Source organism: Brachionichthys hirsutus, chromosome 5 (assembly GCF_040956055.1).
Source record: "Brachionichthys hirsutus isolate HB-005 chromosome 5, CSIRO-AGI_Bhir_v1, whole genome shotgun sequence".
Lineage (NCBI taxonomy): Eukaryota > Metazoa > Chordata > Actinopteri > Lophiiformes > Brachionichthyidae > Brachionichthys > Brachionichthys hirsutus.
Window position 1 is genome coordinate 10,761,822 of NC_090901.1, and position 23,360 is coordinate 10,785,181.

Sequence of the window (23,360 nt, forward strand, 5' to 3'; positions counted from 1 at the left end):
CTCTTAAAAATAAAATGTCAATTCACAGTTGGACAGCTGTAGATTCATTAACAAAAACCGATACGAATTCCTGAGACGGAAAAAAACATGCGACACGTTAACGGAGCTTTTTACAGTTAGATTCTGTATATTGCAACATAAATCAATATCACGTATTGATCTCATTAATATTGAAAACAAATTCCATTCCCTGAAGAAAAAAAAAAAAAACACTTAGCAGAGGATGGTTTCGATCCATCGACCTCTGGGTTATGGGCCCAGCACGCTTCCGCTGCGCCACTCTGCTGTACGAACGCAACAGCGTATCTCGTATATAAACCGTAGAACGACGACTGAAGAGACGCGTTTGATGCTGCCCTCTAGCGCTTATTGCGTGAACTGTAGCTGGACGACGAGGCTGCAGGGTCTGTTGACCGAGTGCAGATGATTACATTTTGGTACATTTTGACCCAGAAGAGATCCTGGATTATTGATCAGTTTGAAATGTTCAGTAACACTGCAGTCAATGGAGCTTCAAAATTTGTTCTCGGTTGATTATTGACCAATGTTTATTGATTTTGACGCAGTCATGTACCGAATACCGAGACATACCACCGAATTTCATCTGGATTAGATCCAGAATGACGTTAGCAAACAATATTACATTTTAACATTGAAAACTCCCTTTACGGATTAATGCAATTTTTGTATGTATTTTATTCCTGCTGTGGGTTCCTGCTCAAGAAAAGGACAATATGAGGAAGATGGGCACACTTTTATCTCAGCAGTTTGATGTTGCACATCTGGGCATAAATAAATATATATATATATATATATATATATATACACACACACACACACACATACTGTATATGTCTCTCATATACATAAAAACAGAAGACACACGCTGCTTTTCACAATTTATTAACAAAATGATAAAATAAATAAATACAAATTGATCAAATGCTCCTAATATCAACTCCTCCCCATGTTCCCTACAGTATTTCCTAAACACTGCATACAAAGAATTCATCACAGAAGAGGCTCAATACAGAGGTAAGAATCCCACCAGACCAGTCACAATGTCAGGCCAACAGAAGACACATCTGGAACAGAAGTCAAAAAAATAAACACATTCCTTTCCAAAATCATTATGAAAAAATACAAACAATTATACAAATATTCAGATTGTGTAATTTCCAATTTACACATTATTCAGCACACCAGGTGAACTTTTTCTTTATTCATATCGCTACAATGCATCTCACCAATGGAAGATAAAAAAAAAAAAAAAGACTTCTTTTTTCTTTTTCTTTTTTGCACTCAACCCCCCCGATGGAATGAGCTGTGGATGAGGTAAGAAGCTTCAGGTCGGCTCTTGACAGAATGGATGGTGATTGGTTAAGACAAGGTTGATGTCATGTACTGACAGAATACTACAAGGCCACAATCATGACTTTAAAAACAGACAAACTACTTCACCACAGAGGGAACGAGGGATTCTCAATGCATATCGGACTTTCTCAAACACAAGCTGAACAGCTCTCAGCCGCCGTCGCCGTGGTCTTCATCCAGCTCGGCGAATGCGCCGCAACCTCAAAATGATATGAACGGTGAGAAAAAGGTTTCCAAACTGAAACTGCAGTGTTCTTTGGATAAATTCACTTTAAATAGAGGACTTTTCTCTGGAATACGACGACACATTTGAGACTTGACCGGCCCACACTGGGATCCCAACATTCAGCATGGCGTGTGTTAGCCTAATTAATACGTCAGGAACCAAAACAAGAAGAAACATTTCAACTCCGATCGTGGCCTAAATTCGACACTTTCAGCATCAGGATGCCAGCATGTAAAAAACAAAAAAAGAAAAAAAAGAAAAAGTGACTCGAGTTTCACATAAAAACGTAAAAATAATAAATAAGCAAATGCATATTAAAAAAAGGTTTGACAAATCCTGTATAAAAATTTGCATAAGAAGGCATGCGTCCCACCAGGCTGATGATGGACAGATGTTGCTGATTGCCCATTGGTTTGTTCACTCCTAATGCACACAGGCTCCGGCTCACACGACCTGATTTAGCAAACTCCTCCGAAACGCAAGAAGAAGAACCGCAGCACGGCGGGAACGATGAGCGAGTGAAACGAAGGACTGCCGTGTTGCAGAGAATAATACTGGTCAAACCAAAAAAGTGCATCACAGAAGACCGAGCCAGATCTCATCACCAACAATCCCTGTTTGGAGCGTTTGTTGACTTTCACCGGATTTTTTAACCTCTAAGCAGCGTCTGCAGCGATTATTCGTATTTTCTTTTTTTCCTTTTTCTAAATCACATGAAAATCAAATTAAAACACATTTAAGGCAACTCCTATAAGAACAACAACAAAACACTATCTGGTCAATCTAAATGGCATAATATTAAAACTTGCATTGACAACTGGCAAGCCTGAGGTGAAGGGACCGACCGGGGGGGTTGTGCTCCGGAGGCGGGGGCGGGGGGGATTATCTGGAGTGTTAGTAAGTTTTTCTAGGAGTCACAGTGCAAGTCAAGAGACAAATATTATCTGCTGTCTGAAGAAAGGCACTCGAGGTGCCTGCTGTACAGGGGGGGGGGGGGAGGTCCAGCTGGTGTGGAGCTCAGGCTCATTCTAGGAGAAACGTGTCGAGTGATTCATGTCAAGAACATCAACCCGGGTCAGCTGACACAGAACGAGCATAACAGATGGGTGCTATATGAAGTGGGGGGGCGCATACCAGTTGTTCAGTGTCCTTCATGTTTGAACGGACCCTGAGGCCAAACAGGCCGAGATGTTTTCTGGGGGGGGGGGGGGGGGTCCTCTGAATGAAGGCAGTTTGTTCAGCTGATGTCATAAAACTAAGAATCAGATATGTTGACAGTGATATGAAAAAAAAAACACACCAAGTGACGGCTACTTTTATGGTTGGCCAAAAACATATTCACCCCCGCGATCATCCTCACGTCCGTCTCCCTGTTTCAGCAACTGAAACTGAAGAGGCTCCTATTGAAGCATTTCATTCTGACCATGCATACGAGGGACGATGCTAGAAATGTTGCTCAGCTGATACGAAGACCGTTGGAGCCCAGACCCGACCGCTGCTTTGGATCAATAAAGGTTGGTCTGAATGCTTCACCAGGCAGAGATCCATTTTCCAGATAGGAATTCTGTTTGATAGGAGAACGTGGACAGAACGCGCGTTAGGGACGCTGCCTTAAGGGTTGCAGAAACTCGTTTCTATTTGGCTGCAACGTAAAGAGAGGAAAGAAATGAGTTTACAGATTGCACTGAATTCATTCAGTCCACTCTGCAATTCATATCATTAAAACGCTTTCTGGTAGTTTTGATATTTCACTAAAAGGCAAAAAAGAAAAAGAAAATTGAAGTGAAAATAAAATAAAGTATGATTGATCCATGAAAGAACATCAAGTTCTCACAGTATTCCTCAAACATTCCACAGACCAACCGATAAATGCACATCGAAATCTTTCAAAATGAAACCGAACAAAAGTAAAAAAGTTCTGTGAGATAAATACTCTACATAAAACATTGAGGCCGGGGGAGTGAACAGAACCATCTGTGATACTCAGGGGTGAACACATTTTTGGACCACTACAAATAATGAGAAATTGAGAAGAGAAAAACCAGAGGCAACGATAATGAAAGACCAGAGACCGTTAACGCCCCCAAACCCAACAGGAAGCCAGAAGTCATCATCAGCTCACCAGACAAAGACAAACCCAAACGGACAGCAACCGAACCAACAAATAACCGCATCACATTTCAGCCCAGACATGCTCCAGAAAGAAGAGTCTAAACCGGGATGTCTCCGAGACCGAAGGTCAGCAATCCCCTCCCCAAAGTGGGAACCAGACTTGAGCCTAAATGACAAACAGAGGTTTGTATTTCCTCCTAGAAAAATATTGGCAATGTGGGGGATAAGTCACATCACAACAAAGAGATGCATTCTCTGCGTAATTCCTTACTAACATACAAAAAGCTCTCCAGCACTTTCCCGTAATGCAGCAAGCTTGTGCTTTATTCTCAGGATTTGTGGTATTGTCCTCTGAATTCCGTCTGAACGAGCAGGTTTCACGCAAAAAAAAATAATCGGTGTTTCGGAAAGAAAGTAGTTTTCCCGTCTCAATTTGGGGACCCCACATTTCGGAAATGTTAGCATCTTAATGCCAATGATTTGATCATTCAATACAGTAAGTGGACTTGACCCTGCTGAATTCGGATAAAACGTCATTTTGGCAGTTCAGGTTTTCGACACAAATGTAAATGATGCAAAGATCACCAAAAACAGGATTCCTTTTTTTTTATCTTTCTTTTTTTTTTTTTGCCAGTTCAGCAGGTTCAGGAACAGAAAGCACTTATTCTGAAGACTAGGAAGACCTGAATATCTTTTCCTATATATATTTTTAAAAAAGAAGAAGAAATACAGCCCAGATATAGTTTGTGTGTGTGTGTGTGTGTTGACATTGCAATATTGCAATTTCACATTTAGTGCTCACAGTTGACACACTTAAAACTCACAAATGAAAACTCAATCACTACACTTGACCGACACCACTGAAAACATCTGCTACCACCTGCTCCACCTCTGCACTCGCTAAACACGATACTCAGCATTTTTTGTCTTTTTGAATGGGGGAAAAGATGGTGGGACGGAAGTTGACTGGGATTGTTGGGTGATGGGGGGGGGGGGGGGGGGGGGGGGCATTTGCTCATCGTTAGAGTCCTCAAGTACTTGTGTTGGTTGGGGTTCTTCAGGTTCCAGGAGGTAAAGGAAGTTGGCGTTTGTGTTTTTATTCGCCTCAAGGACACGAAAATGTTTTGTTCAATGAACACTGATTATATAACAGGTCAATTTGGAAGTCAGTGCTGTTGGTCTAAATGCATCAGTACACTTCAAACACAGATCAAACGCCACCTAGAAAAGGTACCCCGACTTTTGTAAGTTAAGTCAGTGTTCCCTGCTGTCTGAAGACAGCGCAAGTTATTGGCTGATGGGAGAATTAGGAGATCGACCCAGAATGGTTTACAACTTCTGAAATATCATCCCTAAAGACCCACAGAGTAACAAAAAGGCCCTTTACAACCGTCACAGGCAATTTCTAGGCTTAACTCTGTCAAACTTAGAAATATGGGCGGTTCATCGAGTCAGACATGTTGCTTTAAATGTATTCGTCGTACCTAAATTGCAGTGATGGTTCGATGGAGGAATGGAACACACAAAACTTGTCACTACAGCCTTCCTGACCTCTGAGTTACGCATGGGCTCGTCTTTTTTTAAAGATCATCCTGAATGCATTGGGTATATCGGAAACCTACATTTTGGAGAATATGAACTTTTCTGGGTCAATGAGGTAAGATCGCTGACGGACTGGGGAGAAGACAATTGGGTTTCTGTCACTCAGGGAAAGTTGCCATTATTGCTATGTGGAGATTGTTTAAGTCACGGGGATCTGGGCACCAGAATGGTTCAAACCACGCGTTAGTTGGTTTGCTCTTTGTCTCGCCCCTTCAAGAACTGTCCAAAGTCCAACACTCCCTCTAGGCCCAAGTCTATCTTGCTACAATGGCAGGCTTTCCATGGGATTAGTTGTCAAGACAGGTTCTGGTTTATGGTTGACAGGAAGTATCCACCAAACCACCTCTTACTGGTATCTGAAGACAGAAATTACACATTTAAAAGTCGATTTAAACTCTCGTCTCAATCTCAGACGCCTGCTACACGAGCAGGAGCAACAAGGAAGTCCTTGGAGGGTCGATGGAGGGTTTGCTATTGGGCTTCTCCTTGAATTCACTACTTTCACCAGCAGTTTCTCACCTCGCCTTCGTGTGTTCACTCTGACGTTTGGCGTGACCCAGTTTGTTTGAAGCGTACCAAGCGTTTGGGACACTTTGTTACTACTGATGGATTGCGGGAGGATATTTGCAAACTGAAGACGATCTTAGCCGTTGGTTCGTGGGATATCGGGGAAGTCTTGCTCATGCAGGAAGGACTTGGGGGGGGGGGGGGGGGGGGGGGTATTCAACTCAAAAAGGCAAGAGTTATTGGTTAACGTTTGTTCGCAGGAAGAGGAGCTCAGGGCTGCGGGATTGCAGAAGAGAAAAGTTATTCACATTGAGTTTATTGGGGATGAGCAGGTTCTCTTCTCATAGACTCTGTGACAACACTGCTTTCTAGACCCCCCCCCCCCCCCCCCCCCCCTGATGGGTGTTTGGTTTCATGGTCTCGGTTTTCGCCACACCCACGTGAAGCCATCTCCCCAACCCCACAAGAGAACAGGGGCCACTATAACAGGCACACACTGGTGTGATGATGAATTAAATCTCCCTTTGAATATTCCCACCACTGACGCCCATCCCTAATTGGCATGATGACAACGGGTAACGCAAGCTTTCCTGTCGCTCAGCTCTGTGGGCGGGAACAGCCGGCGCCCGTCCCAGAGTCATGTGACTTGGGCCGTATATCTACCATTGACACAGTCTGACAATACAATGCAAAACAAACAACATTTATACAGATTGGCAACTTCAGGGCACCGTCTGGTGCAAGCAAAAGTCTTTTTTTTTTTTTTATATATATGTTTGAATTCCCGAAACTCAAGAGACACAGCTTTACTTTTTATTGTCCAAACTGCTGACGAGAGCTGGCAAAGATTGCTGGGAGGGTTCTGAGGTTTTGCTGTTGTTGCTGCTGCCGCCATCGCTGCCAGTGGCCTCCTCCCGTTGCTCCTCTGCCACTCTGTCTGGAGGGCTGACGGCAGCCATCTTTTTCTCAGAGTCGGTGGGGGTGCAGCCTCCTGCCGAGCTGTGGTCAGGGCAGGCGGGCTCAAGTGTACCGTTGGTGGTGGCAACAGCCGCGGCCATCGATGAATTGGGAATGTCAACCACCGGCGCTGCTGCCTCAGAGTCAGGCTTGGCCACAACTTCCGTCTGGGCAGCGGCGCCTGCGTCAGCTCCTCCCCCCGGGCTGTCACTAGATTCTGCCTTGCCCCCCGCCCCTGCGCCGGGACTGTTATCTGCCGTTGGAACAGCGCTTTCTTCCAGGACAGCCTGGCTGTTAGCATCTCCTCCCGCTTCTCCCGCCATCGGACTAATCCCCGCGGCGCCATGCTCCTCACGCTTACTGTTTCCGTCAGTGTTGTTGCTTCCAGACGAACTCCCAGTCGTCACCGTCTCCGTAGTGTTGACCTCTGGGGCATCTGCTGAGCCAGTTGCACCTTCGGGGCTGTCCTGGACTCTGGCATTGTGCTCCTTGCCCCCTCTGATATCCTTACCCTCGGTCTCTGCCAGAGCTTGGTTAAAGTTGAAGGCTTGGATGAGGCGAATCAAGTGTTTCACTTTTTCCAACGAGAGCTGCATTTCTTTTTGTCGAGCCAGAATGGTATTTTTGGTCTCCATGCATTTCTGATGGAAGAAGGATACAAAAAAATTCTCAGATTTGACAACATTCAAGCTTTTCAGGGAGCAAAAGGAGGCGACGTTTTCACGCTGGTCTGTTGTCTCACTGCATCGTCAGTGGGATTTACACACAGGCCTCTGAAATGATTTCCCTGAACGCGTGTGGGAGGGCAGAGCCCATTAAACTCCGTGTGGATCCGGATCTAGTTAGCACGGCTTTCACCCTTTGCTTTTGCTACACGTTAAAACTCCGGGATGGACTCCCATGAGGTTTTGCGGAGGGCGTGGCCTGGGTCAGGAGAGACCCCATTACGCTTTGGTGTTAAGGGCATCATCTTATGTACCGGTATACGTGTGTTTGCCTCTGTACTGAGACAACCGGAGCTCGTCAAGCTGCCTGAAGCCACGCTCTTACCGTTATGGAGTTGCTGAGCTGTTTGACTCTCTGCTCCAGCTGCTCTCGCTCCAGTTTCAGCTCCGAGCTCCATTTCATCAACTTCTGCTTCTCCTCTTCTTTCGCTGCAGCAAACCGAACGAAACACAGTGGTTAATGTCTCCGTTGAATCGCTTGTCTGAGCAGAAGAGGACAAATCGGATTTCACCTTCTTTGTAAGCAATGTAGGAATGAACGATAGCCAGAGTACCAGGCCAGGGAATGGCTTCTTCTTTTTTCAGGATCTGGAGAGATGAAACTCAAGAGATATCATAGAAGCCGAGACTCAGAAAAGAATCTGAGGAAGATAAATTCAGCCACCACCTTGTGGCGCGGCAGAAAGGGGAGGGGGCAATGAGTGGATGGGTGTGAGATGCCAATCTTTACTGACACAATGAATGAGACAAAATGCACAAAAAACTGCATCATGTATACGCTTACAAAGGATTGAACAGTCCTAAGGCTCTAGTACAGCTACGGGCCTTGGTTGGTGCCCCCTTTCCCCCTGACTCAGGATCAGTCCCGGCTGCTGCGATTACCTGATCTTGACATTTTGGACAGATCCACATGCCTTTAGGAATGGTTTTCAGGGGTGGATCCAGGCAGTCCAGGTGATAAACACGAGAACACGTGTCGCACATGAGCAACTGGCCACTGCGTCTGCACACAGTGCAGAAATCCTCATGGATGTCTCCCTGCGAGGAAGAATTGGACCAATCAGTTTCCCTGCCCAGCTGAGCCCCACCGACCGTCTGTGGAGAGGTGGGGTGGGGTGGGATTGGAGGGGCGGGGCGGGGCGGGGGGGGGGGGGGGGGGGCGTGATCTGGTTTACAGTTGGCCTCTAATGGACATGGCTGTTAATTAACCCACAGAGACGTTACTGACATTTGGGATCACAATGTGTTCTGAGTCGTCAATGGATGCTACAGGACACTGCTCACTTTGTAAGGCTCAAAGTAAAATGACTGATGACATCACATGGAGACAAACTAATGGCGTGTTTTGTGGATGACGATAGAGCTGCTGGGCCTGTAGGGCTGTGTGTGACAGGGTTGCTATGTCCGACCCTCTGATCTGTCCGTCTCCCCCATCATTACTTACATCCCCAGAGCTGGGGTTGGGGCTGGGCAGGGGGAGAGGGTGGACGGGGCTGGAGGGGGAGGTCGGGGTGAGGCTCCCCAGCTCCGGGACACTGCTGTATTTGGGTGGGCGACCTGGGTGAAATGAGACAGACGACAAAGACGGAACACAAAGAAAAAAAAGAAAGATGGAGAGGGGGGAAGAAAACAAAAGCAGTCTGTATGACATACCTTGGAAAGGGAGTCTTCGTTGGCTAGCATGAGACGGGAGCGGTGAGGGAGGAAGAGGAGGAGTCAGAAGCACAGATAGCAGTGTTAGTGCAGGAGTGGAGCTGAGCACTAATGACACCTACTGGACACGCGTCAACGCCTCAGTTCAGGATGAACTATTATTTTTTTATTTTATTTAGCAGAAGTTTTTCCATTGCTAAATAAATTTTATGTCAAGGGACTTCCTGGTGAAATAAAAACTTCTCAAAGGATGTGCGAAAACCTAGTAGAGGGGGGTTCCTTTAATAGAGGAGCGCTGATCATTTTTGGCCAAATTTTCCAGAAAAAGTTAGGAATGTTACCAGGAACAGATGATTACATTTTGGTGATGATCCAGAAGAGATTCTGGATCACTTTGAAATATTTGTTAACATTGCAGTCAATGGAGCTTCAGGATCTGCTCCTCAATATCTCGGTTGATTATTGACCAATGTTTATGGAATTTGACACAGTCATGTAGGGTGGGGGGGATGGGGGGTGGGGGCTCTATCTCAACACCGACTTTCCTCTGGATCTAATCCAGTTTGAGGTAAGGAAAAAATATTTAATTTTAACATTAAAACTCCATTTACGGATTTAAAATACTCCGATTCACTCTGATTCTTCATGGTTGGTGTATAAAGATAGAGAACAATTTAGAACCTTTTGGTGATGATCCAGACCACCATGTGGACGGTGTAAATCCAGTCAGGAGGGGAATGAGCTGCTTGGCGGAGGTCCGTGCTCTCTGCGTACTTTTCTAGTTTAATGTTAAAACTGTAAATCCTGTGGTGTCCCGTTTTCAGATTTGATTTTAACTTTGAGTTTTCTGGACACACTGAGGCCTTCGGAGAAGCGCGACATGTTCTGGGTTTCTTCATGCATTAGTGGAGTACCGTCACATCTCTAATGAGATCCAACGGCGAGTCGTGCTGATAAAATGTAGACGGTTGTCTGTAGCATTCGCCGTTGTTAGCGTTAGTCATTAACCAGCGTTAGGAAAAGGAAGCAGTCATGTTATTATCATGTTATTACCCAATATTGATTCTACGATCAACTTACCTTCATTCACACCATTAACTTGTCATGCTAGACATATTTTAGGAGAGCATCGAACCCGTTTCACATGCTTTTGCCTCGACTCAAATTCCTACATTTCCCAAGATGCCTTTTAACAATTCATGAGGAGAACAGGTGTGAGTGTTCGACCGGATTGATACTTCTTCAGGAGTGATTTCCATTTCATTTCAGCTGAAACCGTCAACTTTCTCATTGCATTTATATTCATCTTTAAAATGTAAAAACCTCAGCTGAAACACTTGACTCATGTTTACATGTTTAAACTCAAAGTATAAATCCGGCTTCAGACATTAGCGACAGAGGAGGAGGAGGAGGAGGAAGAGGAGGAGGAAGACGTGTTTTAAGCATGTTATTAGTACTGGGTCTACTGAAAATACTGCACTAGTCTATCTACTGCTCTCCAGGCTCTGTTGCTGTATCCTGTCCTGCCCCCTTGGCTGGTTCTATACCAGTTCCTATTGGAACCAGTAGCTGGTCTTTTGAGCTGTAGACCAGTATTTTCATACAGACCTCTCTTTCTGGTCCCCAGGTGCAGCGGGCTGTTCAGGTAACTCACTGCACTCTTTTTCCTCTGAAACACAAGCAGGACAAACGGATGAACAGCGGTACGGTACGATACGATACGATACGATACGATACGATACACTTTATTCATCCATACAGACAAAGTCCTCTGGAAATCCAGGTTCTCTGGACGCAGTACAAAAGTAGGTAAAATAAAAAAGAATAAGGATATAAAACATAACCACACGAGTATCCAGATTAAATATGAAATAACAGGTAAATGCGCTATTGCACTTGAGTTTGGCGTAAATGTGGGCCATGAACCTTGTGAATTTGTAAAAAACTTAATGTGAATTGAATTCGGTTTTCCTGCTGGATGCCAGAAGAGCAGCACCGTGGAGGGAGGAGTTAACCTCAGACAAGAGCTTGTAAATAAAAGATGAAAATCCAAACATAATGAAACAAAAACGTAATCTACAACATTTTGCATCATTTTAAAACAAGAAAATGTTTATTCGAATGACTTTTTCGTACCTCAGGTTCAAACACGGCGCCGCTGTACACCGGGTTAGCCGTCGTCCTCCTCTTCCTCTCCTGTCTTTTGCTTTGAATTTCTGCAATCAGAACACGCAAGCTTTAAAGCAGGTCCTTCAGGGACCATGGCGGACCCCCGCCCTCCCCCCCCGTTACTCAAAGTGTCGCTCACCTTCCAGGTGTTCGTGAGTTACGAGGCCCAGCGATACCATGAAAGCCAGTTTCTGGAAGAGAAAACAGTTTCAGGATCAGCAACAGTCGATGACACTGAACACATCGGCTGTCAGAGAGCAGTACCTCTGGGTTCTCCTCTTTCTTGGGCCTGGGAGGAGGGAGAGGAGACAGCGGAGGGGTGGAGGAAGATGGGATGCTGACAACAGCTTTCTGTTCTGCTCCCCCTCCCGCTTTAACAGTCTGCTATAAGGAGAGAGGGAGGAGGAGGAGGGAGAGGAGCCAATCAAAAGAGAATAGGTGTGAAACAGTTTCCCTTCTGATCACAAACAGTAGAAAAGATGCAATCTAAAAATAAATTACATTATACTTAAAAAAGTCCTAAAAATATGTGAACAGAACTCTCACCTTGGGCTCAATGGTCAGGCTGCTAATCTGGATGGTCTGGGTAGGAGTTACGGTCAGGGTAGGGGTGGGGTTGGGTGCCTGGGAGGGGCTGGGGAGGCGAGTGGCAGAGACCGCCGTGGCGATGACGATGCCAGCCAAGGGGGCGGAGCCGGCCTTGCCGCAGGGCTGTCCGTTGACGATGCGGACCTGGTGGATGGGAGCCGTCGAGTGCAGCGAGGATGCCAGCTTTGTAGCCAACATGACGGGCCTCTGAAGCAGCTGGGGGGCTGCCATCATGGGCGGAGGTGGGGCTGGGGCGATGGGGACGTTGGTGGGCGCGGCTGGTTTTGGTCTGACCTGGTGACAGAAGACAGCCCGTCAGAAAACAACATCAAAATGACCTAAAGCTTCTGGGTAACACCACTGTGGAGCTCTGACTGCTCCGCTAATACTAGTACGACTGCCTGAAGTACTAACAGTACTACTGGCTGTACGGCTGCTAGTACTACTGCTGCCATCAGCTACAGCACAAATAGTACGATGCGTCAGCGACACATGACTTCAGGAACACGATGCATGTTTGTGTCCCTAGTTTCTGTTCAGGAGGGAGGAGTTATCCAGCAGGAAAATGTTAGGATTGATTAGCAGAACGCCTCGGGTAGAAACCCCCCCGGGGTTTGGTAGGAGTGTGTTGGCCGGCTGAGCTGCCTTGATATCTGCCTTAAACAGAGAGAATTGGAGCTAATTATATTAGCACGATGCTACAATTAGTTTTATTTCTAGCCATATTGTCGCCTAACAACATGCAAACCTTTTTCATATCAACAATCTGTATTTCTGAAAATCCTTACTTACTGCTTTACACATTTACCACCTGCTAGCATGGAAAGCTACTTCCTCCCTGAGAAAGTGGCTGCTTCAAAACTATTTATTTAATAGTCCATTATTATTATTATATATTCTTCCTGTCTGACTTTATTTCACTAGGAACTCAACAAAATGGACAAAGTATTCAGGAATACTTTGTCCCCGAGTTCCTTTGAGTTCAGTAAATCCATGTACATATTAATACAACTCTCATGTAAGGAACAGTGAAGACGGAGTTCTGTACGACCACGGACAGAAAGGCTTCTCCTAATAACTGAATGGCTGCTTCTTCTGGGGTTACATCAGTGATCCTATGATCCAACCAGCCAGAGCTCCCAGCAGCATTACTCAGGACAGGTGGAAAACATGTTTCCACTGGGATGCGTTAAAACACACCAACAGCCAGGAACACAAAATATCAAGAAGCTGCAGGGAAAACAAGCTCTGAGCACACAAGGTCAAAACACACAAAGAGGCAGGAAACCTTCAGAACAACCGGCTCACAGGTCAGTCGGGGGAAAAAAAAACAAAGAACGCACAACGAGAGGAGAAGAGATGAGGAGAGGCGGCACGCAGCAAAACAATGTTTTAGTGTCATGAAGCAAAGCATGAGCGTTTGCTTTGGTGCACTGCTGCCCTCTGCTGGAAAGTGAACAAGTTACACCATGTGGGCCACACACACTGGTCTGAGGGGTTAGGGTTCGGAGGCGGGTCTTACAGGGACGCACCTGTGGCTGAAAGGTGGGTCGAGGCGTCAGTCTAGGAGGAGGGACAAACTGAGGAACTTTGATTGGCTGGGCTGTGGCGGTGGTGGCCTGCACCTGAGACGAGACCACAGCAGATGTGGATCCGTGCTGCCGTGACACCGACACACACACATCTGTGTGTGTGTGTGTGTGTGTGCTGTTACACCAACATATCTACTGCCGTTACACGGACATGCTAGCTGTGCCACATAATCCACATCTTCATTCCACTGGCTTTGAAAGCGCTTTTAATCGACTCTCTGCGCTTCTTTCTGCTGTGACCCTGAATTTGCCTAAATCAGTCCTTTTGATGACTTTACCTTTGACCTGCACTAGTCCTCGGCTGATTTACATGTGAAATAGTGTGTGTGTGTGGGGGGGGGGGGGTCACATGCTCAGTGCACTGCTGTCAGTCTGGCTGCTAACAGGGCCACCACTCCCACCACAGCCTGCTGGAGCATGTAATCATAGAAACATCCTTTAGTTAGAGCAGGGACATGCTTTGACTCTGTAAACCCCCCCCGTAGTTGAACCCCCCCCCCCCACAGGTGAGCAGAGCGCCGTCACAAACGTCGGCCTTCACCGAGTGTCCATACGCGGCTCTGCAGACGACAACACGTACTCTATATACTGCCAAAAGTCTTCGCTCGTCTCCCGTCACACGCATATGAACGTCCTGAGGTCAAGTTCTTCCGCACCAAACTCACGCATCCATGTCCCTACGTCCCTCGCTTCGTGCACTGGTGCGCCGTCATGTTGGAGCAGGAAGGGGACATCTCCAAACTGTTCCCACACAGTTGGGAGCATGAAATTGTCCAAAATGTCCTGCATTACTTTCACTGGAAATAAAGGGGCCGAGCCCAACTCCTGAAAAACAACCCCCCGCCCCCCCCTCCACCAAACCTTACACTTGGCACAATGCTGTCAGACAAGTACCGTTCCCCCGGCAACCAACAAACCCAGTCTCGTCCATGACTTACACACCTGTGACCGTGCTAAGTGATTGAAACACCAGAATTCAATGACTTGTATAGCCGAGCGAATACTTTTGGCAATATAGCGTACGGTGTAGCAAGTCTGATCAGGGGAAGGCCATGAGCGACAGCGGCCGAACCAAAGACACTCACCATCATGGCATTCTTGGATACCAGTCGTACGGGCTCTGAGATCTGATTTGTCAGCTTGCTGGACACCTGCAGGTTGATGGGGACGTTCTGCGAGTCGGGTTTGGTGATAGCTGTGGCTACCATAGCAACGGTTGGAGGGCGTTGCGGCAGGACAGAGCCAGGCAAGGCGGCCGTGGTCGTAGCTTTCAGCACCAGAGGTAGAGTCTTGGTGGTGAGGACCGGCGTGACGGTCAGGGTCTAGGACAAAACAGAGGGCAGTAAATGTCTGAGGCTAAACTTATCTGTGGTTTTTAAAACATTCAAAGAGTGTTCAGTCAACATCTTCAAACCTACTTCTACTCCAACTACCAGTCCCAACATTTCCCATGTGAAACTGGACCACAGCTACACACGTCTCAGTGAGAGGCGCATATGGATTTGAGTTGCAGAATCTGGTATCAAAATGTGTCTTTACATGTTGGAGCTTCTGATTTCCTGACGGAGAGCCATCTTCTAATGTAATGAAAGATTCATGTTGGATCTCTGTGTTGAATAACGCCACCTGCTGGGCTTAAAAGAAAGGCTTGAAGATGTTTCTTCATCTTATTCTTCATGACTAAACCAATGAAACTTGAGGAACGTCTCATCGTCAGTCTCCGTCTACGTAAACAGGAAGCCACTGCAGCGTCACACGCCTCTCTCTGCAGGGTGAAAGTTCTTTAAGTCTCCTCGTGTTTTGAATATTACTAGAGGCTGAAAATGAATGAATGAATATATTAGTGTTATTTTCTCATAAGCAGAAGGTCTGTGTTCTCTACCTGCTGCAGTCCTCCAGCTATCTGCTGGCTTTGCAGCAGATTTCCTGGCTTGATATCGCCTCCTAGTGGGGGACTCTGGATGTGCAGCTGCAGCTTTGCCTCGGGCTCTTGTTTCACCATAAGCTCCTTCCTCAGCTGCTCCACCACTTTTTTCTGCAGGACAAGATTAGCGAGGAGAATAGATGAGTTTAAACAAACACAATATGCATTTTAACTTTTAAAGTTTGCCTGAAGCCAGTAATTAAAAGTCATGCAATAAATAAATAAAAAACTCTTACAGAGATCAAGAGTTGTGGCCCTAAAGTCTAATTTAATTCTCCATTTATGGCAGAATAAGACCATTAAATGGTGATACAACTTTAACAGCAGATACACATTTAACGCAACAAAAATTATAGTAGCCAGAAGAGTTTTACATCCAAATCAAATCAACGACACGACAGAATGTCAGGTTAACTTTATTTAAAATAAAGAGCAGGCCGTTTAAACATAGCCTCACCATCAGCTGCGCGCTCGCCGGGTGTGTAATGAAACGTTTTTAACGGAAACAGCACGGGACAGGAGCAACGGTTTTACCAACATGTTCAAGTTGTTTACGTTTTAAAAAGCAGCTCGCAGAAGTTGGTGGCTCATTCAAAGCTGAATGAATAAAATAAAAAATCAGGGGACAATGTGTAAAATGCTACGCTAACGACGCTGCTGTGCTACATGCCAAGCCTCTGTTGCTCGTGATCCAAAAACAAACGGTGTTGTTAGATGAACCGAGACGTCGTAGAGACGGGTTTCTGTGTGAAACAGAGTTCAGCCATCGCATGAGGACAAAGCTAGTTGGGAACTATTTTAAGAGGCGGATGGATCTACATGTGATTCTCCAGCAGGACATAATTTTGGACTACAGTAATGGTGACGACTGCAATGAGGGATCACGTGACCACAGCCATATCACCGTACAAGACATACTGCAGAAACACACGAAACACGCGGCAGTATCCGACATTCCGCAGCAGGAAATGCTCAATAATCAATAGCCGACGCTGCTCTGATGTGATTGGCTGCTGTGAGACCGGAGAGATCAACAGAAGAAAAACGGGACTGCAGAACACATTGTCATGTAGAGAGCAGAAGCAGAGGGTCACACACACACACACACACACACACACACAGCCGTTACTGAAGTATGAAGCCAGGACTGCAAGATAAAGCACATCTGTTGCTTAGCAACACTTGACTCTCCAGCAGCAACTTAATGCGGTGACAAACCAGCATGAAGAGAAAACACAAAGTGCCGTTTCCCCGTTCAAACGGCACTTTCAACATTTTAATCTGACCTTTGTATTGATAAAGTTTTATTGAAAGGTTTGACAGAAGTGCAGCCCTGATTGGTTCAAGGACTCGACACTCATCCAACATCAGCTCTAAGCCTTCAAAAACATCCTTGATAACAGAGAGCATGCTGGGTAACGACCGTACGTTCGCTGTATATCACGTGTCTCACTAGAATGGACAGAATTGAACCTTGAAAGAGAAACAGCTGAGGTCAGGTTCAACTATCTTTAACTAACCCTCCCATCAGACGGACAAACTGTGTCCAATTAGCTGTTAGCAGCTCCTGCTAGCGTTCACAGACATACAGACTAAAAACACAAGATCACTTTGACGAAGAAACACCGTTTTGATCATTTTCACGCAGGCCGAGGGAGGATTTATTCACAACCGAAAGACTTTTGAGGTTGGAGTGTGACGCGGTTCCCTTTTTAAACAGCACGCCACCAATATACCTTTGCTTGTTCGACAACATGGTTTCAAAGCAGAAAAAACAAACTGCAGGTACGTGGCGAGTCGGAACCCGTCAAGAGAAAAACCCGTCCTGTTTTTTTTTTTTTTTTTACCTGTGTTACAATCTGCTGCAGTCTGGCTGCGTCCCAAAATGTCCAGCACAACGAAGCCAACAGCTTTTATGTTCAGTCCATCTAACAAACCGCTTTGTCCGTTACCGGGTCGTGCTGCAGCCTATCCCAGGGCACACCCTGGACAAGCCGCCAGTTCATCACAGGGCCACACAAAGAGACAATCATTCTCACACACACATTCACACCTATGGGCAATTTAGTGTGAACAATTCACCTAATTCGCATGTTTTTGGAGAACCGGAGAACCCGGAGAGAACCCAAGCAGACACGGGGAGAACATGCAAACTCCTCACAGAAAGGCCTGTGACAGCGCTTACCACTGCGCCAGCGTGCCGCCTTCAGCACGCCCAACAGCTATCATAGTTCAATCGTTTTCTAGCAAAGCAGAAGAAATAAACACCAAAACGTCTGCAATGGGTTGAAATAAAGGCTCTTCTGCTTAACCTGGAAACTTTGGCTGCAGGAGGAATGCATTACGCTTCAGTGCGGGTCAGAGAAAGGTGTTCTGTTTAGCTTTTGTGCTGCAGGATCTAGAGATAAACATCATAGAAGTAAAGAAATAATCTAGAAAATACACAAAGGGGGGTGTGGAAGAAAAGGATTTCTGCACTTAACTCCCTACAGATGGAACAACCGGTCAAAAACTACAGACATTCAGAAGATGAAGAGGGGACGTTGGACGGCTCAACAGACAAGACCCCTGCACCGACAGCAGCTAATGTTAGCATGGCAGCAAACAGCCTGTCTGCTATGCTGCTGCCGAAACACAGTAATCGTTTTCCTCATCTCATGACTTTTCAATGATGAAAGTCATAGAATACCCACAAATCATCCGTCCCGCTTCCAGTCCTTTTGTAAAACGCGACTGTACCTGCTTCTCACTGAGCGCCGTAATCTTGGCTTGAAGTTCGTGGAGCTGCTTCTTCAGATCTGCATTCTGGAGATTAGAGTCAGAACAAATGGAAATAAATGAATGTTTCTCGTCATCGTGTGACGTCACTGTCATTTTCTAGAAGCAGCAAAGCCAATCTTTGTGTCTGTGATGAAAGAACGCCATCTGTGGCCTCACCTGAGGGTCCTGCTTCATCTGGGCAACCAGTTTCTGCAGAAGACAAGAGAGAGTCGGTGACACTTGCTGGTCAGACTTGGGAAATGCAAGCAGCAAGTGAACAGTGACCGTCTCCAAATATATTCCACCAAGCATTATAAATGCACTTCAGCTAATGCTGCTTTATAAGACTTATTTTGAAATAATAATCTTTTTCCTGGATTGGAGGAAGTGCAGAGGATTTTTTTTACTTCATTTATAAACTTTTGTTTTCCCGATTAAAAACATTTCGCTACTACAGAGACATATCTGTGTGTATATGATTCACAGAATGTCTTTAAAACCTCAGTTTCTGCTTCAATCCACCGGATTTGAGGGGTTTTTCGACTTTATTTTACAACCAGGGAGCTCTGCGCCGACCTCTGACCCCTTCACCAAGCAGCAAAGCGTACCTGATGGATCTGGATCTCCACCTTCAGCGCCTCCTGTAACGTCTGTAATTCCATCATAGATCCAGTCAGTCTGCCAGCCGATTGATCAGCCTGGGGTGAGAGAGAGGTCTAAACAGCTTGTTCGACAGAGGGGTCTCTCGGCTGTTGTCATAGCAACATGAGCTACCATAGAAGGACTTCCTGTGTGATTCCGACACGGTTTGGGCTGACAGGCGACAAAACCCTCCATCACATCCGAATTCTGAAGCCTCAAACATCTTAACATGATTTGATGGAGACACAAACTCCTCTAATTGGTTTCAAGAACTTAACCAAAGAGACAGGAGTCACAGAATAACGGACACGTAATCTCAGAGGTCCAATGATCGAGCTCGGAACCGAACCAGGTCCGGTCTGGACCTGTTCACTCAACAGCATCGTGTTAGCTTCTGGAGTGTTTACACGCAGCATTATTAGCTCTCCTATAGCATCCAGCAAGTCGGACTGTTGCTGCAATTACATTAGTAATCATTATGTCATTATATATACATATATATATATATATATATATATATATATATATGTATATATAATGACATAATGTATATATATATATATATATATATATATATATATAGTTACACGTAAACTTTTCTGTCCAGAGGCCTCTTTCAAAGAAAATTTCCTTTTTCCAAAAGATTTCCAAAATTGCTGGATATTTTTATATCAAGGTCACAAAGGTCACAGGACGTGTCATCGATGCTGATCGATGAGCCTGACTGGCGAAAAATGATCCGGACATGTAAACGCTCCAGCTGAACAGTAACAACAGAATAAAGAGGCTTTTTTTTTTTTTTACCTGAACACCGTCTCCAGTAGGAAAACCATCCAACTGAAGCATTAAAGTGCCGCTGAAAACAAAAGAGCACAGAAAACAATTCAATCATTCAATCAGTGCTATTTAACACATTAAAACTCATTACAATAGAAACACACTGGATGTTGCTGTAGCAACAGATTTATTATATTTACGTGTACAATAAAACCTCATTATACCATATATGCACATACAAATTTTAGTTAGTCCATCTTATAGTCTATTGTATTTTATGGTGTACTTTGTATTTTCCTTTACTGTTATTAGTATTATCATCATCATCCATTGCTGGCATTCCTGCTTGGAAGCAAAGTAAGAATTTAATTGTAGGGGGAAACTGTAAACACTGAATCCTTGAATTAAACCATCTCCTGTGTCAAAAAACCTTTACAGTCATCAACAATATTAAATATTAGTATGTAATTGTTATATTAGCATACTACATAAATAACATTTGATAAAATTCACATTTATAGTATTTTTCTAAATTGTAAAATAAACATTGAACAAATAAAACTTAAACAATAGGAAGAACTACTTGTAAGCAGTTACAGCAAATAATTGCTCTCATAATGGTAATAAAATAATAATGTGCTGCTTCACTTTACTATACTATTTACTAACACACTGTTTAAATTATCTGCACTTATAAAAGGTGTATGTAACTTTTCCAACTAACTTAAAAGAGGTTGATGTGTTACCAAGTTATCTCTTCCCTGGTCGGTTAAGTTATTATTACTGAAGTAAATGTCGCTTCATTTATTGACATAAACCTTTTTTTTTTTAAACCAATGTTATTAATCTGGAACACATTACTCATCTTTTCGCAAAGGTACACACATCAGTGAAATAAAATGGATTACAGTTAGTGAATATTATTAATCTCATTACTGTATTATTACTCACAGCTCAAACAAACTAACATTTCAACACAAAATGAATTAAATAGAAAATGAATGCCGTTACTTTGACATAGCTCTTTCATGCCGTTATTACTGCATTCAAAGAGCACATGAATATTCACTCCGTTACTACTGATATATATGGAACTATATATCAAAACATTTATTTTCTGTCAGTTCAAATGTAAATCTGAGAATACTTGGACGTACCTTTACTCTCTATATATTACTTGTAACTGCATCATTAGCAGATCACTTTATGTTGAAACAGAAGAGTTCTAAATTATTGTTCAAACACAAACAGGTTTGGCCTATTATCATTACTGCTGTTAGCTACAATGTGACTAAACCAGTTAAGGACTCACCACCCGACTGTGGGACTGGACGCCACCCCTCTGTGCTGCCTTGTAGAACAGAACAAACACACACTGTTAAAACAGAAAAAAGACAGAACTATTGAAGAGGCCAGACTAACTCTGAACATAAACTCATTGTACAGACAATCTTCACGCATGTTCCTTTACAAAGTGTTTTGAATCTATAAACTGTTTTTTGTATGTGAAGAAAATGTATGATTTCATTTTATGGGTGTTTAAGTTCTACCTTTTAAAATCAGTGCATCATTTACAATGTGAATGCCGTTATTGCTGTGTCTCTATAGAAATGAATTCATCCTTGAACGTCTATTTAAGGATTCCTGGTGCATTCCGGGTCAATTAAAGATGACCTAAGGATACTAATCAATGAACAGAGAATACGTCCGCAGTTGTGGTGATCGTGAATTTGTTTTGGGGGTTTTTGTTAAAACAAGGAAAAAAGCTGCTTCCTCTCCACACTCAAGGATTTTTCTTTGACAAAACAGAATAAAAAAATAAATACATTCATTGATATTTTCTGACTTTTTATATACAAACTTCATTTCGAAAAATGATAAATAAATGAATCACTATAATTGTTAGTCTCAGTACTAATTTCAAACAGCCTCTAATGCGATTAATTAAAGTGAGGCTTTTAGATACCAACACATGCATGGACGTAGTGAGGGAGGACAGGCTGGTGGGGAGGACGATGCAAAGGACAGGGTGAAGTGGAGAAGGTTGATTTGCTGTAGTTTAATTGAATGAGTATTTTATCAATAATACTAATTGAAAGGTTATTTTAGAAGGTGTGCTGATCTGTTGTTTATGGATATACAAAATATCTAAAAGTTTCACAACAACATATTTTCATTCTGAATTTTAAACCTAGAAAATGTTAGACAGGATCAAAAAATAATAATAAGAACCACCTGACTGGTTCATTCGCCAGGTAAAGAGATGAATTACTAACAGGCGATGGTATTGTGGGCATGAAAGGGGTGTGTCTACAGACCATAATACCACATCTACAAACCATAATATCACCATTCGTGTCCATGACAACTTGAAGACTTCTTAAAGTTACACAAAGTCAAAGGGCCCGTGATAAATCTGGGGTCGTTCTCAATTCTCTCTGGTTTCTTTGTTTATTCCTTAAATTTGACTCTTTGATTCTAAAAATATCTTGAAACGAATCTCAGCTGAGAGCAGAACCAGCTAACGACAACACTGCTGCTGTTACGCAGGGAGCACCGCGTTCTCCTGCCAGGCCGGAGAACCCTCTGGAACATACATGTTCTCTGGGAGGTTCTGTGAAGATGGACAGAGTTCAGAAGCCATTAAACCGATTTCACAGAGACACAGCCCATGGTCTCTGTACTGCTATTTCTGTGTTCTTAGTATTCTTTTGAATATATTATCTCATTGTTGTATTTTTAGTATCTTATGAATATGTGAGCAACTGCAGCTCTCCTGGGATCAATAAAGTATTTTTTTTATTAAAACGGTTTTCCAATGAAATGCGTTGTAGAAACATTTCCCAATCGTCTACACATCGTCTATTATCCGCTCATTTATTTAGATTCTATCCCATTTTGTTTTTGAGGACATTTCATGCTACTTCCTCTGTCGTGGTACTGCTGTGTCCCATAGCGCATCAACAGAGGTTCAGGCTAGCACACCTTAAACATGAAGTAGTTGTACTTGAATGTACAGCCACGAGTACACACTGAGATTCTCCAGGCTCAACGGCCTCTGTCACTAACTCCACACGGCAACGCTACGAACTACAAACTCCAGCTGGAGGCGATTCAGGCCTCAAGAGTGAATCTAAAATGAAGCCAACTGAACGGTTTCTAGTCCCGATCCAGATCCAGACCCAGACCCAGACCCAGACCCAGATCAACACTGGTGGAGCAGCCAGTCTCTGGATGGGACATCAGATTCAGGGTTATTGTCAACCAGCATCACACACACCTGTTTAAGTAATACAAGTACACACCAACATCAACATCCTTTAGTAGAGTACCTTCCTGTACTTTAAGTGGTACATTAAGTACCATAAATTGCAATAATGCACACAAACACAGCTTTGTGTGGTAAAACATCCAAGTCCTAACAACTTCTGGCAGACATGCAGTACTTCTGTTTTCTACAGTAAAAGTAAACAAGTAATATCAGCTTTATGTACGGTACTTGAAGCATCCACAGTAAAAAAATAAACATCTCTTATCAGTTCAGTGTCATGAAACCAACAGTACTTCAAGTACACAAGGCTTGTCAGCTTTAGGTAGTAAAAGTACAGCAGTATCATCACTTGCCTTCAGTTGTATTATGTTCTATAAGTACACTAATATCAGCCTTAGGTGCATAATTTATTTGATCGCTATTCATTTTTCCTATTTTTACTTATTGTTCTTATGTTACACTTATTTATGTTTCATATTTA

The 23,360-nt window shown here is 44.0% G+C and overlaps 1 protein-coding gene across 1 annotated transcript; it reads right to left on the minus strand.

Moving 5' to 3' along the window:
- Positions 1 to 6,627: 6,627 nt before the first annotated feature.
- phf21ab (PHD finger protein 21Ab) lies at positions 6,628 to 19,677 on the minus strand. Its single transcript, XM_068739363.1, has 17 exons — positions 19,636 to 19,677; positions 18,798 to 18,887; positions 18,367 to 18,399; positions 18,169 to 18,234; positions 15,388 to 15,540; positions 14,591 to 14,827; positions 13,446 to 13,538; positions 11,872 to 12,207; positions 11,590 to 11,706; positions 11,465 to 11,516; positions 11,293 to 11,372; positions 10,765 to 10,825; positions 8,948 to 9,060; positions 8,386 to 8,541; positions 8,016 to 8,091; positions 7,829 to 7,932; positions 6,628 to 7,419 (listed from the first exon to the last, which is right to left on the minus strand). The coding sequence occupies exons 1-17, from the start codon at positions 19,675 to 19,677 to the stop codon at positions 6,628 to 6,630; spliced, it is 2,601 nt and encodes an 866-aa protein (XP_068595464.1).
- Between the last annotated feature and the right edge of the window lie 3,683 nt (positions 19,678 to 23,360).

Bases quoted from the DNA above. Each gene is read 5' to 3' on its own strand.
- phf21ab (XM_068739363.1), bottom strand. From the start codon at position 19,677: ATGCTTCAGTTGGATGGTTTTCCTACTGGAGACGGTGTTCAG. The intron at 11,707-11,871 runs GTGAGAGTTCTG...TCCTTATAGCAG, and splicing joins GCCTGACCATTGAGCCCAAG to ACTGTTAAAGCGGGAGGGGG. The intron at 11,373-11,464 runs GTGAGCGACACT...TTCTGATTGCAG, and splicing joins AACTCACGAACACCTGGAAG to AAATTCAAAGCAAAAGACAG.